This window comes from Amaranthus tricolor, chromosome 3, assembly GCF_026212465.1.
Source record: "Amaranthus tricolor cultivar Red isolate AtriRed21 chromosome 3, ASM2621246v1, whole genome shotgun sequence".
Taxonomy (NCBI): domain Eukaryota; kingdom Viridiplantae; phylum Streptophyta; class Magnoliopsida; order Caryophyllales; family Amaranthaceae; genus Amaranthus; species Amaranthus tricolor.
Genome location: NC_080049.1, coordinates 17523490 through 17541345, shown reverse-complemented (window position 1 = coordinate 17541345; position 17856 = coordinate 17523490). Strand labels below are relative to the sequence as shown.

The 17856-nt window shown below is 32.8% G+C and overlaps 1 protein-coding gene across 4 annotated transcripts; it reads right to left on the bottom strand.

Annotated features, from left to right (window-relative positions):
* Positions 1-216: 216 nt before the first annotated feature.
* Positions 217-16134, bottom strand: LOC130807792 (uncharacterized). Of its 4 annotated transcripts, XR_009040653.1 has the most exons (6): positions 15274-16134; positions 4336-4428; positions 3437-3504; positions 3114-3361; positions 2742-2987; positions 217-921 (listed from the first exon to the last, which is right to left on the bottom strand). XR_009040653.1 is itself a non-coding variant. In XM_057673130.1 (4 exons), exons 1-4 carry the CDS (start codon positions 15895-15897, stop codon positions 3214-3216), a joined length of 933 nt encoding a protein of 310 aa, XP_057529113.1. In that variant the 5' UTR covers positions 15898-16134; the 3' UTR covers positions 3040-3213. The 4 variants fall into 4 exon arrangements, 1 of the variants encoding a protein (XP_057529113.1); XR_009040652.1 differs by lacking the exon at positions 217-921 and having other exon boundaries at positions 2561-2987; XR_009040654.1 differs by lacking the exon at positions 217-921 and having other exon boundaries at positions 2561-2984.
* Positions 16135-17856: the final 1722 nt, after the last annotated feature.

Here is a 17856-nt window from a genome sequence, read left to right as displayed (position 1 = left end):
CCTACAACTTTAAACACTATTGTTGACACCTCACTAACTTTTTCTACTACTAGTGACCAACATGTCCTTAGAAGATCCACAAGACAACACAATCCACCTCAATATCTTTCTAATAATGATTACCAAAATTCTATTTGATGTAATATTGTTTCTTTCACTAATTTTCTCGATGAGTTTCAAGCTTTATAATCTAATCATTCACAGTGGCAGGAACTTACTTCATACAGAGAAGCTGTTAAAGATCCTAATTGGCAAGATGTTATGCAAATAGAACTTGAAGCCCTAGCATAAAATAATACATAGGAGATTGCTCCTTTGCTCCCAGGTAAAAAAGCCATTGGTTCAAGATGGGTCTACAAAATCAAGCTGAGAGCTGATGGATCCTTGGAACTGTACAAAGCCGGCTTGGTGGCAAAGTGTAGACTGTGTTAGAGATGGGAACAGCAACAAGAGGGGGGGTGAATTGTTGTTGTTACAAGTTTAAGTGTTTTTGCCCTGTTTTTGCGGAATTAGATACAAGAAATAAAACTTAAACTTAGAGCGAAATAATGAAAGAGACAACACGATTTTACGTGGAAACCTTCTAGGCCTAAATAGAAGGAAAAACCACGACCCCTAGGGATTTATAAACTCTTCACTGTGTTTAATTTTAACTAACACATCAACTAAATATCAGAAAATATAATAATAATCAGAATTCCAGCAGACGTATTATCTTCTGACTTCAGTCTGGGAACAGTGCACAGTCTCCAATTTCCAGCAGCGTTAGATCATCAACTTGGGAACAGTAGACCTCCTGTCTACATTTGACATCCTAAGCGATATACCTTTTCTAACATCTTTGGATTCCTTTGACGAGCACACGACCATAGACTAAGTCATAGGTACTATCAACGATCTTAAACACGACCGGATATAGACCTGCAAACAATCTCTAAAATTACATTTGTTTAAATAAAGTGTAGTCATCATCAAAACCTAAGAGGTCCAACACAAAGGGTTATAATCAACAATATGGTATAGACTACCAAGAAACGTTTTCACTAATGGTTTGAATGAAAACTATCAGATCTTTTATTTCCTTGGCCGCTCATCGAAAATGGCCCTTATTCCAACTTGACGTCAATAACGCTTTCTTACATAGGGATCTTTTTGAAGAAGTGTATATGAAAATTCCTAAGGGCTTACAAACGTCATCTTCTACCGATGTTTGCAAGTTAAAAAAATTCTTGTGCGGCTTAAAGCAATCTTCAAGACAATGGTTCGTCAAACTCACCATGCAATTACTCCACCAAGGCTTTATTCAATCCAAGAATAATAATTCATTGTTCATTAAAAAAAACTGTATGTCCATTACTATCATAGCTGTGTACGTGGATAATATAATTCTAACCAGCAATAATATGTCTACAATTCAATCCTTGAAATCTCATCCTAGGTTGCACTAAAACGGACACGGGCACGGACACGGACATGGACACGACACGGGTACGGGAAAACGCCAACTTAAAAATGACGGACATGGGGACACGAAAATGGTAATATAATAAATATATCAAATTAAAGATAATTTTACAATCTTTCATTTGATATATGTAAATAAACACTTTAAAAACATAAAACTCACATAAAATGCAAATAAGTACCAAATAAACAACATGAGTATTTAAAAATAGTCATACAAACCAAATCAAAGAAAACCAAATAAATAGGTAAATTTAAGTTTGATCATCACACATCATCCATATGACATCCATCATCATCCTCCGCTACAAAAGTAGTTTCCAACTCGGGCTCATCGAGAGAAAGATCCGTCATGCCAAGACAAATAGAATCTTCTCATTTAAAATTGTAAGTAATCATTTAAATGTTATAAGTGATCACTTTAAGACAAAAAGTATATATGTGAGACCGTCTCATTTAAGAATTAGTGATGAACATAATAATACTAACCAATCAACATAAGTAATTTACAAATTTTAAGTGATTGTGGTGCGGTTTGGGGCAACAAATGGTGGTGCGTGGTTTGTGGCCTGCTGCGGTGGCCTAAATGCATGAGTAGAGGAGCAGAGAAGGTTAGGATGTCAGTAGTGGTTGTGGCGCACATATTGAAGGAGAAGGCGGCGATGCTAGCGGCGCTCACATGTGGTGGCAGAGAAAGAAGAGGAAAAAAGAATTTTTTTTATTTTTTTATTTTTTTTAAAAAAAACGTGTCCTTGACTGCTTGCCATGTACCTTCCGTGTCCTTGCCGTGTCCGCATGTCCGAAAAAATATTAAAATATTGGACACTTCATTTGGTGTGTCGGACACGGATTTTTGTGTGTCCGTCGCGTGTCCGTATCCGACACAGGACACGCCAGTTCAGGGACGTGTGCGTGTATTCTAGATCTCATCTCAATACCATATCAGCATTAAAGACTTAGGAAATGTTAGTTACTTTTTTGGTCTTGAAGTTTCGTATTTGACAGATGGCATTGTGCTTAGCCAACGGAAGTTCTCTTTTGATCTCCTTCGAGAATCAGGTGTGAAGCCCTTTAAGAAGGCTGTGACACCCATGCCTCTCCAACTTAAGCTTCATACTAATGATTCTCCTCTACATTCTGACTCAACCCAATATGAGTTTAGATGGGAAATTAAATTTTCGTACACACACTAGACCGGACCTATCTTTTGCTGTACAAGTTCTCAATCAAAATATGCAACAACCAACAGAGTTACATTTTCAAGCCTTACGACATACCCTTAATTATGTTGCTTCTACATCTGGACAAGGAATACTTTCCCACGGCAGTGATGCTCTTCATCTTCATGCGTATATATATTCCTGCTTTCCTTCTGTTAACTATTATCATTTATTTATTCTAATAAAATCAAGATGTCTCGTTGTTCTAAATGGTCATTTGCTATCTAAACCATGAGCTTTTATTCTTCTTCTAATTCTGTTATTGAATGTCAAACGTCATCCATCTTCTTTTTGTCCTTACTACTGCATATTGTCATTGAATCACAATTATCAACAAATTATATGAAACCTCGAGTTAAAAAAAAAAAATAGTGCATCATTAATTAAAGTTGAGCGGAAGTATAAATAAAGATACATCTATTTATTTACCTCTAAAACATGTTCAAATCTTGTAGTGATTAATACATATTCAACATTTGGATGTTCATCATTAGGAAATAGGAAGAATTAGATGCAATTAATACATCTATTATTTGGTGTTTCCATTAGATTGAGGTTTGACATCTGCATTCAAGAGAAAAGCCTTCATCTCCTTGTACATAGCTTTGGGCTTCTCTATGTTAAGGGCGTGCCCTGCTTTCTTTATGAACACTAGTTTGGCGCTATCACCAATATGCCTACACATAATCATCATTAATTAATCCTTTTTGGTCAAATATGGTAAACTCTAACAACTAAAAATAGATGCTTACCGTTTTAATCTGTGAGCAAGCTCTGTAGGAAATATTTGATCATGTTCCCCCCATATTATTAATGTGTTCTGCACCAGCGTAAGTAATTACCATGAGAATTCAAACTTTTTCATTCAAAAACCCACTTTTATCTTGGAATTTTCTAGAGCGATGGAGAACGATGATTTCCTCCAACATTAATAATATGACCATCTTAACACTACATTAATAATATGGTCATTAATTTCTAGTGGTCAATCAATAAAACCATTTTTTACTATTGTTATTAATTATACTCACTCCCTTTGTAAAAGTAGTTCGTATTTGTCATGTTGGGTTTCCATTTCTTATTTTTATAAAAATTCTTTCTATTTATGTCACAAAATTTAAATTAATAACACCGTTCATCCTCATTTTAATATTTTAATAATTTTTATGGTCCCACATATTTTTGCGACTAACTTCAGTTTAATAGTGTTATATTTTTAATTAAGTAGCGTTGTTTTATAAGATGAAGAAATTTTTTGTTTATGTCAGTAAACATTTTGAACCAGGATGATATTTAAAGGAAATTTATAGTTTGTATAGTATTATTGAATATGATTTGGATTTTAATAACGGTTTTAATATTAAGATCATTAATTAAAGTATAAAAATATTTGCTAACACAATATGATGTAAACTTCATTCAAATTCGCAAAAAAAGGTTTAATGTGTTTTGGTGACGGATCTAATCGTTGATAATTGGGATCCGCACATTAGGATATGGGTCCTCACAAATTGAACCCGTAGATTTGAATCTGGGTCCTTAATAAATAAATTTAGATTCGGTCCACTTAGACTTTGTCTAGCTAGACCCAACGCTTTCCGCATCCTTACTCCTTAGAAATATCATAATAATTAAATATGTGTGAATCTACCTGATTTATCTTAGGAAGGTTAGCGAGTTTCCTATCCTTGTGCAAGGCTTGTATCAACTGTTTTCTCTCCTCACGATGTTCAGCGCACAACACCTGAAGCAAGCAAGTGTAAAGTAGTTAAAGCTTACGTAACATTATGACGGACTTAGATGATGATGATGATGATATGAAGGACTTAGATGTCCTTTGTCAATTTGTAGATCGACTTTATTGGAAAAACTTTTAAGTTTTAATTTTATCATATAATTAAAATTTGATGATGATAATTGTAAAATATTTATAAATTTTATACACGTTAATCGAATTAGGAAAAACAAAGTTTTAGTTTTTTAGAAAATCAATTTGATCAAATTTGTTCAATTGACCAATTAAAACATATGTAAATCATGCCATTCAAGCAAAAACTGATCGACTTTTGAACCAAAAACATGTACTTCTTTCGTTTTAATTTACTTGCAATATTTAGTTTTTCACGCAGTCCAATGAACTAATTTAACCCTTAATATCTCTAATTATGTATAATAAAAAATTGTAAAAATTTGATATTAATAATATTTGTAATAAGACGAATCAAACAAGATCTCACTTGACTATATTTTAACCTATTGATTAAAAACTAATCATAAATTAAGAGTCATGAGTAAATAGTGACATTTTTGTCAATATTACAACTAATATGGAAAAGTAGGAAATCAGAATATTTAATAAGTATATTTAAGGAATGTTATTATTCTATAAATAATAGTTTGTCATATTTAGCTTTCATCTAGTGTATATATACATGGTGTAATACTTAGTTGAACTTGATACAAAATGAGTGTTCATTCAAATCCTTATTCCCCTATTTGAATTCTTTTCATGGTATTAGAGCAATAAGGTTCAGATATTACATGGTGTAATGTTCTGTTTTTTCCGGCAACATGGAAGAAGACAACTTGCCCTCACTGTGACAAAACCACATCAGAAATTTCATAGCAGTAGTTGTTGTCCATGGCAAAACCACACCAGAAGAAAGAAGAATGTTGAATACCCAAGAGAGAGAAAAGGAAAAAGGAAAAAAGGAGGAGAAAGGCCAAATGAAGAAATCAGAAAAGAGAGGGCCAATATCTCAAGAGAGAGAAAGGCCAAATGAAGAAATGAGGAACTTTCGTTTTTGTTCTAATTTATATGGAGGAAGTAAATCATCCTAAAACCTACCCAATAACCCGTTTGTTTAACCCAGCAACCCGCACCCCACATGAACCACTCACAATCCCATTTTCTTACCCAGAAGGCCACATCTCATGTATCATCAAATGCAAATAAGGCTTTGTTATGTAAACTAGATTGTTCGTCTTGGATTTTTGATTGCGAGGAAACCGACACAATGATCTATGATTCCTCTGATATTCTCAATACTACCCCAAATTTTAACTGCCAATGGAGACTGTGTTGTTGTTATTAGGACTAGCACTGTTGAAATTTCACCCTCCATTAATCTTCGAAATTGTCTTTTAAGTCTCAACTTAACTCATAAACTTTTATTTGTTAATCAATTAACTAAAGAGCTTAATTGCACTGATACTATGTCTTCCACTAATTGTGTTGTGAAGGATGATCGGACAAGAAAAATAATATGACGTGGTACTGAACAAAGAGGTTTATACTATGTGGATGAGACGACTCATAAAGGTCAAGCTATGTTTACTCGTGGATCTCCTGAATATCACCTATGGATGTGGCATTTACGTCTGGGTCATCCCTTTATATCTTATCTCAAACATTTATTTGTATCATTTAAAAACACTACTCTATCTCTTGATTGTGAAGCTTGTATTTTAGCAAAGAGGCATAAACATTAATATTACATTCTATAATATGCTTCGAACACAATTTGGGGAGTACATTAACCTAGTCATGAAACAATTCATTTCTAACCATGAGATGATCCATCAAACCTCTTGTCTAAACACTCCACAACAAAATGGGGTTGTTGAACGTGAAAAGCCGCACATTTCTTGAAATCACACGCCCTCTTAATAACGTCCCATTCCCCTGCTTCTCCTTGGCCTGAAGCCCTTGCCACAGCTACCTGCTTCATCAACCGTCTTCCTTCTATACCTCTCAATTAAAAAACTCTGCTTGCAACCTTGGGGTCTTTTGTTTCCCTTCTCTCCTCTGATTCCTTACCTCCTCTTGTTTTTCGGTGCATAGCTTATGTTCATCTTCCAAAAAAGACTAGGAAAAAACTTAAACCACTGGCTATCAAGTGTATTTTTCTTAGATATAGGGTAAATAAAAAGGGATACAAGTGCTTAGACCCTCTTTACAATCAGATGTATACTAATATGGATTGTGATTTCTTTGAATAATCCTATTAATACCCCCAGTATGGTCCTTAGGCGGAAGAGTTTGTGATGATCTAAGCTAGCTTATATGTCCAATTATGATTAATCCTGAACTAAAAGAGCAAGTAAATGAGACTACCAATGGTATTCCTGAAGACATTGTATCTCCTCTTCAGCCCACTCCAGTCCTACCTATTGAGCATCCAGTCCTATCTATTAAGCATGCTGAGTCGGAAGAAGTAAATTCTCATATACCTTAAGTGATTGATATGAGTTACCACCCAGAAGCACCAGGGAAATCCCACAAAAGAGATATGATCTTGAATTTTAAGCACAGAGATCAAGATATCCAGATAGCAAAGAGAGTAATGAACATCTCTCACATTCAGCAACGGCTTTCAATACTGCTTTCAAGGCAAAATATCTTATTGGTTCTCGTATTTTAAAATAAATAAAAATTAAAACATATTATTTTTACCCATCATAACGATGAATTTTCAAAAAATGGACATCGCAATTATCCTTATAGGATAACTTTTTCGAAAATCCGGTCTGAACAAGTACTTATTCGTCTATTTTCCGATATGTAAACTGAAAAAGAGCTATTCCATAAGGGTAATTACGACATTCGTTTTTTGAAAAATCATCGTTATTGATAATACCTTATTTTGTGTATTTTTCCATTTCAATTTTGATTTTATTAAGTAGAATTTAGATTTAACTATATAACAATTAGAGAAATTACTTTAGAGAATATCTTTATTGATGTAATTCTCTGAGATGATAATTCTAGCTTTATTAGAAGGTCATTATGTAAATATATAATTTCAAGCAAAGAAGAAGAAGCAAAGGAAAGAATCAGATCAGACTAAAATGCACGACACGCGGAGTTTTACGCGGGGTGCAGAGCTCAGTCTGCAGGCTGGGCGGCTATTTCACTTTTCCCATTTCGGCTTTCATTTTCAATTGGATGTTTAGTGGGATTTGAGAGGCGACTTGCAGAGAGGAATGATGAGCAAATCCAATGCCAAGAAGCTTCATCAAATCTTTATAAATAGGCAAGAAAGCTTAGGAATGAGGGCATCTTATAATTTTACATTAAAATACTTCTTCTTCATCTTTTGCCATGGTTATGGAGCTTCAAGCTTAAATTTTCATTTCTTGAGGAAGGTTGATTGGAAACTTCTAATTACTCATTGTAAGAATTCCTCTACTTAATATACTTTTAATTATTGAAAAGTTCTTATTATAATCTTATGAATATTGCTTGAATGGGAAATCAACTATTGTTCTTATTATTGCAATATTCATTTATGCTAAATCTATTTGCAAAATCAGTTAGTTTTTTACTTAGATTAATGGTAGCAACTAGTTCTAATTGTGAATGCAGATTATGAATGCAGATTATGAATGATTAGAATCTAAATGAACTTTTCATTTTGATTAAAAACTATTTTCTTATATAGTTTTAGCAAACCTATTGATTCTTTTTTTAAAGCTATTGTTGGATTGAATTTATTCTCTGATTGGAGTGAATTAACCAATGATAAGAACTTTACATTCAAACTGATTTTGATGTTTAGCTACACTTAAGGAGAATAGAAGTATAATCATCTTCACAATAGATAGTCAAAAGTGAATTTCTTAAGTAAAGTATTCCATGATCAATGAGAAACAAGAAGTATACAATTAACTTAACTCAAGATATCCTTTTTATTGATTTTTAGAATACACCATTGTTATAGATTTCAGTTCATTGCTTGTTCAAGTTATTTTATTTCAGAAAAACAAATCAAAACCCCCCTTTTCTTTGTGTTATTGATTGTTTTCAATTTCATCTTCCAAATCACATATCATGCTAAAACCTTCTCAAACCCTATTTCTCTGTGGATACGAACCTTACTCTACTACATTAAGTTGTATTTGGAAAGTAAGTGAATTTATTTTTGGTTAGAGTTTAGGCGACTGAGAAAGAACCTACCAGTAATGATAGGTATAAATGACGTTAAATATCTTTTTCGGTTCACATGTCGGAAAATAGGCAAATCAACACTTGTTTCGACCGGATTTCCTAAAGAGTTATCCTATTAGGGAAATCGCGACGTCCGTTTTTTGAAAAACAAAATCGTTATGATTATAAGTGTTCATTTGGGTGATCGGGTCGGTTTCGGACGGGTGTCATTCGGTTCGGTTGTATATCGGATCGGTTATATTTCGGATGTGCGTTACGATGGATCACAGTCGGTCGGGTCGGTTAGTCACTGTTTGGTTGAAGATCGGTTATTCAAGCTATTAGCTTAGCATCAGTTCGCTGTCGGTTGAAGTTCGTGTCGAGTTTCAATAGGTCTCGAGTTGTCATCATCATCATCCTACCTAGTGTATCCACCTCATAGAAAAACTATGGACAAGGTCTGGGGAGGGAAGGACGACGACAACTCATACCCATAAAGGAGAGCGCGGCCAAAGGAGTTCCTCAGCTCGAGAAAGCTAAAGAGACGTAACTACACGGGAAAGATAAATTAAATTCTTATAAATAAAATAAATAAGTAGAACCAACTACAAAATGAAAAAAAAAAAAAACTTAATAATAAAAGAAATGAGAGAAGCAAGAGGGCAAAAGCACTAAAAGAGGACATCAGTAGTCTAAAACATGGATATGACGTCTCCAACTACCCCTATCCTAGTCAGGCCCTCAGAAAGGTTTAACTCATGCAAGTCAAGTTTTATTTGCTTATCCCAAATTCTCCTAGGTCTTCCTCGACTTCTCTTACCCTCTACTATAACGTTTTCTACTCTCCTCACAGGGCGTCGAAAGTCTTTCTCTACACATGTCCAAATCATCTCAATCTATTTTCGCGCATTTTTCCAGAAATAGGAGCTACCCCTAGTTTGTCCCTAAACTCTTAGTACCTAATTCGATCTATCAATGTGTGCCCACACATCCACCTCAGCATACGTATTTCTGTAACTTCCATGTTATGTTCAAAAATCTTCTTTATAGGCCAACATTTGGTCCCATATAGCAAAGCAGGTCTGATTGTCGCCCGGTAGAATTTTCCTCTTAACTTGCTTGGGAATTACCTATCACATAGCACTGCGGTGACTGCTCACCACTTGAGCTAACCCGCATATATACGATGATTTACATCTCCGTCAATCTCCCCATCCCTTTGAATGATCGATCCCAAATACTTGTATTTGGTCGTACTTTTAACAACTGCTTCATCAATGGACACCTCTGGTTCACTAACCGATGATGTCCCACTAAAGTCACAACGCAAATACTCGGTCTCTAGTTGTCATCGGTTAATAATTGATTCGGTTTTACCGTGTACAGATCGGGTTCGGGTATTTTTTGCAAGTAGAATTCGGCTACGAATTACTAATTTCTATTGATCGGGTCAGTATCAGATTAAGTTGTTAGTAATTTTTTAATTGATGATAAGGTTTCTTTACTTAAAGAAAAATAGTGAAAATGCAAATCAATGAGTGATCTTTATTACATTCTTACTTTTACTTGTTTGACCGAAAATTAAAATTATAAAGTTGTATCAATTTTCATCGAATTCGATTAAAAGTAAATTAAAATAAACATTGACTTTTGATTATTAACTCTAAATATATGAAACCATGCACTTATAAAAATTATTTTATTAAAATATTTATCACTTTGTTAGAATAATTAATAAGATGATTGAATATCAGTCGATCATACTTCTATGTTAAAAATTAGTTCAGGTTTACAACAGTTCGATCTAAATTTCGTTCTGATTAATTCGGTTTTAGCCGGATCAAGTTCTGTTTCGAGCATGATTCGGGTCGGATATGACACGGGTCGCTCATTATTAGGTTCGGGTAATCTCGGCTAACGGTTATGTGTCGGTTAGAAAAACGTTTACATCTCGGGTTCAGTTTTTCCATTTTCGATTGTCAACCAGTTCGGGTATAATTTCGGGTTGGGTAATGCCGGTTCGATAAACCTAAAAAATGAACATATTTTCAGGTCAGTTTACTTTCGGTTCCGATTCGAATTTTTGGGTCGGATCACTTTTGAACAGCTATAGTTATGATGGGTTAAAATGACATCAAATATCTTTTATTTTTATTTTGTTAATTTATGTGTTTTAATTTTTAATTATTGTAACATACGAGGACCAATGAGATACTGCTACATAGACAACTTAACCTCTCAAATTAGTCACACCCTCAACTTAACGGTCAATTAACGTTTTCCGTTAAGTGGTAGTTATTTGTAGAAAAATATATCACATTAGGTAGTTGTTTAAAAAAAATATAAAATAATTTTTTACAAATAAATCAATAAATTAAGTAGTTTAAATTCTTTATATAAAAATGACACAACAAACCACATGGCCCATTATACATAAAAACGTCGTAACGTGAAATTGTCCTTGCTATAACTATTGGCTAGACATCGAACAATCATTTCCAACCACACATACCTAATTTCATTATACCAAATCAATGTACAAGTGTTACTTATCTATTTGCAACGTAATCAAATACTCGTTACATTACATTACAGCTGTCAATATTGTTCATCGTTTACGCTTATTTTATTTATTGCGGTTCATGTGTAAGAAAAATATAGTTAAGTAGGATCTTATTTGAATTGTCTAATTGTATACTTTCATAATATTAACTTTTTACAAATTTAGATTTGTATAATATAATATGTAAATTATCAAAATAACCCATTATATTGAGTAAAAAAATCAAATGTAGCAAGTATAGTAAAACGGAGGCATTTTAAATTATTTTCTTTATATATTGTACTATTTTCTCTTTTGCTAATAATTTCCATTACTCTCTTTATCTTCTCATCCATAAATTATTCCTTCTTTTAATCTCATATTCTCATATAGCATAAAATTTAAAGTTTATCACTAAAACATGCATTAAAATATATTAGAAGTATATTATTTATATCTATTATTTTGTTTTCTAATTTATTCTTCAAAATAAACAATTAGCTTTGTTAACGTGCGCCATTTGAGCGTTCGTAAGCTTTTATCATTTTACAATTATTACTCTAACAACCCTAAGTAATGGCACCAATGCTTATACATGAGTCTTATATCATAATTCATACTCCTTAATATTATTAAAATTAAAACAGTAAGTAAAATTTTTAATTTCAGCAATTACGATATGAGTACCTGAGTACCAAAATTGATGCTCGATTTTGTTCATAATTTATTACTGATTAATTCTTAAGATAGGAAGTAAACAATTAATAAAATTATACATTAAATGATATTATCATACTCATAATTTACTCATTGTTTTTATACAATGGCAAAATATTTATCAAGTCTTTAATTTTTAAAATATAGAAACAACGATCACATTTTCAATTAAATGAACTAACAAAGTTCAAAATCACGTAATATTCAAAAATATAATAAAATTTCAAACCAAACAATCAAATACGCATGTTGGCTAATATATAATTTTTTTAAAAAGAGATGTAAATGGGTCCATGTGTCGGATCTGGGTCGGATATGGGTCTCAAACATATAGACCCGGACCTGAACCCTAAGGTCAAGAACCCAGATTCGCCCCGGATCCATAGGCTCCAAAAATAGGTGGACCCAAACCCTTAAAATTAGAGTCGGGTCAGTTTTAAACCTTTAGGGTCCAAATCCCATGCCCATCCGTACTTTCGGCTCGCCATTCTTTGTGTTATCAAAGTCTCTCTCAAATTAAATACCATGGTATAAGGAGAAACACCCTTTCCATCGAAAATTGAAACCAATTTACTCTTTCATAACCTATGATCTCATGATAGGCAGGTAACTTCATAATGCCGGTGCGTCTATGACATGATGATTTTAATACTTGGCTCATGTCTTATATATGGATCTTTCAGCGCGTAGAAATTTTAGATTTCCCGATGATACTATTAAAAGTCGTACTCTACAATAAAATGGAAAGGTTAAATGTAAACTTCAACATATATTCAATGTGGGTAGAGCTTTGCGGTTTCAAGTTCATATGCTAATTCACTTTTGGGCAGAATGTGTTCTTGTGGCCACTTCTTTGATCAATCGAACTCCTACTCCTCTACTGCGAGATAAAACACCTTTTCAAATTCTCATTAATCAACCTCCCTCCTTTCATACTATCCATACATTCTTATGTTTTGCTCATATTCAAAAGATGAAGGGGGATAAGCTTGCTAGTCAAAGACGTAAGTATGTGTTTTTAGGTTATCCTTTTAGGAAGAAAAGGGTGGAAGGTGTATGAACTTGATATGAAACAATTCTTTGATTCTCGTGATGTTAAGTTCTTCAAAGATGTTTTTCCATATACTTGATCAAGGGAAGTGAATATTATAGAACATAAGAGTGCGATTTGTGATCAAATTCGCTCTAATTTTGTTGATTTTGCGTATGCGGAAGACGAGGAGTTGCATTCCAATTCCACATCATAGGATAAAAAAACCTTATTCAGTCTGCCGAAATTTCTACTCCTATTGAGTTGAAACAACAGCACACCAAGCAATATTTTATTTTTTTTCCTGATTTACCTGCATCTGCTGAGCTGGGACACTAGTGTGATTTTCCTTACCAAATAACTCAACTACACTATGATAACATAGAACATGTTTTTAAGTGAAATTCCCATCACTTTTACTTCGCTTTTGTGACCCATTTTGTTTTTTCTAATCTTTCATCCCTCTCCGCTCCATCTTCCAATTGTTGCACATGTACTGCTTATACTATAGCACATTTTTTTCTATTAATTATTGGAAATTTCTTGTTGTTATTATTAAGAATGAATATCAATAAACCTTCAAAGACGCCATGAAATGGTTGGAAAAAATCTATGAAGGAAGAAATTCAAACTTAAGAAGATGATTACACATGGACTTTAGGGAAGCTTCCTCCGCATAAACGTGCACTTAATAGTCAATGGTTTTATGAAGCAAAGCTTTTATCTAATGGTCATGTTGAGCATCTAAAATCTTGCTTAGTTGTGTTGGAGAATCATCAATAATCGGGATTTATTACAATGAAACATATGTTCCTGTTACCAAAATGATCATTATATGGGCATTTGTTGCTATTGTGGCATCTAAAAATTAGAAACTTCACCAAATGGATGTTCACAATGTCATTTTGTAGGGTGAATTTGATGAAGTCTACATGAAGTTGTATCCTGATTTTGAGAGTTTTGATCCTTCTTTGGTAAGTAGATTGCACGAGTCCTTGAATGGTTTTGATAAAAGCTTGTCGATGTTAGTTTGCAAAGTTAGTCACAAGTTTGAAAGAGTGTGGATTTATTTAGTCTTATTCTGATTACTCTCTTTTCACATTTACTAATACTAATGTTCACATAAATATATTGGTTTATGTTGACGATCTTATTATTTCTAGGAATGATTTCGTTCCACTTACTACTTTTAAATTTTATCTCAGTGATTGTTTTAAACAAAGAACCTCAAATCTTTTAAATCCTATATTAATTCATGCATGAACCTCGTATTGAGCATTGGGAAGCACCATTTCGAGTCGTGCGCTGCTTGAAGGGCACACTGGGCCAAGGGATCCTTTTATGTGTAGATAGTGATTTGACTTTACAAATTACACGTTTGGTGTAACTCTAGTTGGGCGGCCTGCCCTATTACTTGTTGATCTCTTATTGGTTGCTTGTGTTTCTTGGACAATCTTCTATATCTTGGAAGACAAAGAAATAACATAGTGTATCTCGTTGTCCACAAAAGCCGAATATCGTTGCATGGAAGCAACCACATGTGAATTAAAGTGGCTCTAAGGTTTGTTATTGAGTCTTGGTGTACACCACCCTAAGGAAATCATATTGATTTGTGTGAATTGCACAACACTTAGCCAAGAATTCGGTGTTCCATAAGGCACAAAACACATCAAAGTGGATTGTCATTTTTTTGTGATGCAATAAATGACAACTTGATCTCTCCATCATACATCCCACAAAAGTCAAAATGGGCAGATATAATAACCAGAGCTCTAAGAAAATGCAAGATAGATTTATTACTCTCCAACATGGCCATTTCTAGTCCCCGTGGTCCAACTTGAGATGGGTGTTACCATATTTTAGGCTCGCATTAAAGAGTCATTTGGGGATATTCTTTGATAGGGATATTCTAGTATATTTAGGAGTATATTATAGGAAGGAATCTCTCTTGGGAAATCGATCTTATTTTGAGCTTGCTCGATTTTTTTTTACAAAAGTTTTATTTGTTTTTGGGTTATTTTTTATCAATTAATTTAAATTTATATTTTTATAATTTTTGATTATACATAATTATCGATTTTAAGTATTAAATTAGTAAATTGATAAATGTGCAAAAAAAAAAATATAACTATTATATACTCCATATTTTTTGTTTGACTCAGTAAAAAGCAAAAGAAAAACCTTATGATTCACATTTAATCCATAAAAAATCATAGAAGTATAATAATAGCTAATTAGCGGTTATAAGGACAAGATCAATCGATATCCCTTTAATTTTTCACTTAATTAAGTTTAGTTTTGGCAGTACTTATTTTATATTTTCTATACCCATGATTAATCAAACAAAAGAAAGCGGAAAATAAAAACTTACTTGAATAAAATCTTGAAGGAAGCAAGAAGGAACAAACTTGTTAGGCTTATAAAACGCAAATTTCAACAATTCTTTCAATTTAGCAGGAGTTTGAGGCAACAAAATATCAGCAGCATCATCAAGATTAGAAACTTTAAACATCCCATCTTCCATATCTTTCTCTTCCAAACAAATCCCTGAACAAACCAACACCAATTTCTCTATAGCATCAGCAAATTGAGCTGTCATACTATAAGCCACAAACCCACCATAACTCACTCCACAAACACTCATTTTCTTTACTCCTAATTTCTCCATCATCTTCATCACACACTGTGCTTGAAACGACTCGGTTCGTTCGGACCGAGTCGTGTAAGACTCGCCAAAGAAGACAAGATCAGGGACATAAACGTTAAATTTTGGGATTAATGGAGATATAAAGTAATCCCATTGCCACATAGCATTTGCCCCAATTCCATGTAATAAGACTAGATTTGGTTTGTTTTGTTTGTTGTTTTTGGGTGCCCAACAATGCATTGTTGTACCTTCTCCTAAATTTGTTGTGATTGATTTTAATCCTGCTCTTTCAAAGGAGTATCTGTAGCAGGAATCTATTGATGATGCAAAGCTAAAACATTTGCCCATTTTGATTAATTAAGCTTATAATAATTGGATTAGTTGCTGTTAGAAGAGATTAAAGGAAGAGAAAGCAAATTAAAGGAAGAATAAAGGTTTACTTTACTCTTTTGATTAAAGATATTTGAGGTTAATTAAAAGTTGTTTGGTTCAAGTAAAGAATGTAGTATTTTACCCTTTAATAAAGAGATTCATGCTTTGGAGAGAGGGAGAAAAACAAAGGACGCTAAAGGACATGGCAATTACCAACAACACCATTGGGCTCTATAATGACCAATTAGAACACGACATATAACAAATTTCTAACCGCTTGTGTTGGACCAGATGGCCTCACAATGATACCGTCAATTTGGGCCGGCCCAATTTGCACGTGTAACAATTAGGGTATTTTTTCATTTTTTTGGTTTTTTTTAATTTTGATCTTAAAGGTGGTATCAATTTTCAAAATTAATACATTTAAAATAAAAATTGATAAATGTCCAAAACATTAAAATGTTGTTACACGAGCGAATTGGGCCAGCCCAAATTAATAGTCTCATAATGAGTCCAAGTTTTTGTGAATTTCTAATTATTCATGTAAATGTACAAGTAAATTTGTCTCACTTTTAATTTTATAATACATTTTTGCAAATTTAATTTAATTTAAAATTTAAGAATAAATTTGTACATCATCATTATACTATATATCACTTTTTCAATTTGAATTTATTGTAAAATATTTTATACGTACATCAATTTATATACTTCCTCTAGCTTTTAATAGTTGCTATAATTCCTGTAGTAACTATTGTTAATCAACTAATTTTATTTGATATATATTTCTTTATGTATAAGGGTAGTTGGCGACGCCTTATCCACGTCTTAGATTACTAAATCCGTCCCTTTTACCCATTGTTTGTTATTGTTCATTGCCTTTAATTATCGCCTTTTACCTCCTTTACTTCTATCTTTTTTAGTTATTTGTATGTATTCTATTTATTCTATTTGTAAGTTGCAGGTTTTTCTCTCTTTGAAGATCTTTCTCGAACCGATAGATTCTTTGACCGCACTCTCCTCTATGGGTATGAGTTGCCGTCTTTCTTCCCTCCCCAAACCCCGACCAATAGTTTTCTATGAGTGAGATACATTGGGTATGATGATAATGATGAAGATGTATAATGTATAATGTAAAACATAGTCAATTTGTATTTTGTTTGATTCGTATTAATACATGGTTTTATAAAAATAACTTTTTAGAATTTTATATTATATGAAATTAAAGATTTTAAAGATTAAATTCGTGCATCGGATAGCGTGGAAAATATAAATGTAAGAACAATTAAAACACATAGGAAGTATATTATAACAAATTATTATAACTTTGATACAATATTGAATATATATAATTTTATTATTTTTAAAATATTTATTAAAAATAAGCTAATAGTTATCTTAATAACACAACAATTGTAATAGGAGTGGCAATCTCGATACATAATTAACATTTAATAATAATGTTTAATACAAAAATATTGCGGAAGTCTCAAAATGTCGAACTGTTAAAAAAACTTTAAATCATAAAAATTGAAACTGTTTAAAACAAAAGTAAAATATTACATCTGATAAGAAATATTATTTGCTCAAAATGAAAAAATATACATCATCATCAAGTCATCAATAAAGATACAAAAACAGCTAAGTTCTCGATAAATAGTATTTGTTGCGGCCTGGATCGGAACCTGAACTAAATCCTGCAAAATGCTGTCATCCATGATACGGATGACAGCCGATTGAATCGATCAGCGCTTGACGTCGAGCATAACTTCCTATCTAGCTCAAAATACGAAAATTATATGCTATATTTACAAAATAATAATTTAAGTACGGACTTATAATTAATTAACACCACTGTATACTTTTACCATATTCTTTTTTTGTTCCATACTTTTAAGTCATTAAGATACCATTCTCAATCTTGACAGAAGTACG

Excerpts from the sequence above, each read along its gene's own strand:
- LOC130807792 (XM_057673130.1), bottom strand. The coding sequence starts at position 15,897 with ATGGGCAAATGTTTTAGCTTTGCATCATCAATAGATTCCTGCTACAGA. Across the intron at positions 4,429-15,273 it reads TCCTTCAAGATTTTATTCAA|GTGTTGTGCGCTGAACATCG; the intron begins GTAAGTTTTTAT and ends TGCTTGCTTCAG. Across the intron at positions 3,362-3,436 it reads CTTGCTCACAGATTAAAACG|GCATATTGGTGATAGCGCCA; the intron begins GTAAGCATCTAT and ends GATTATGTGTAG.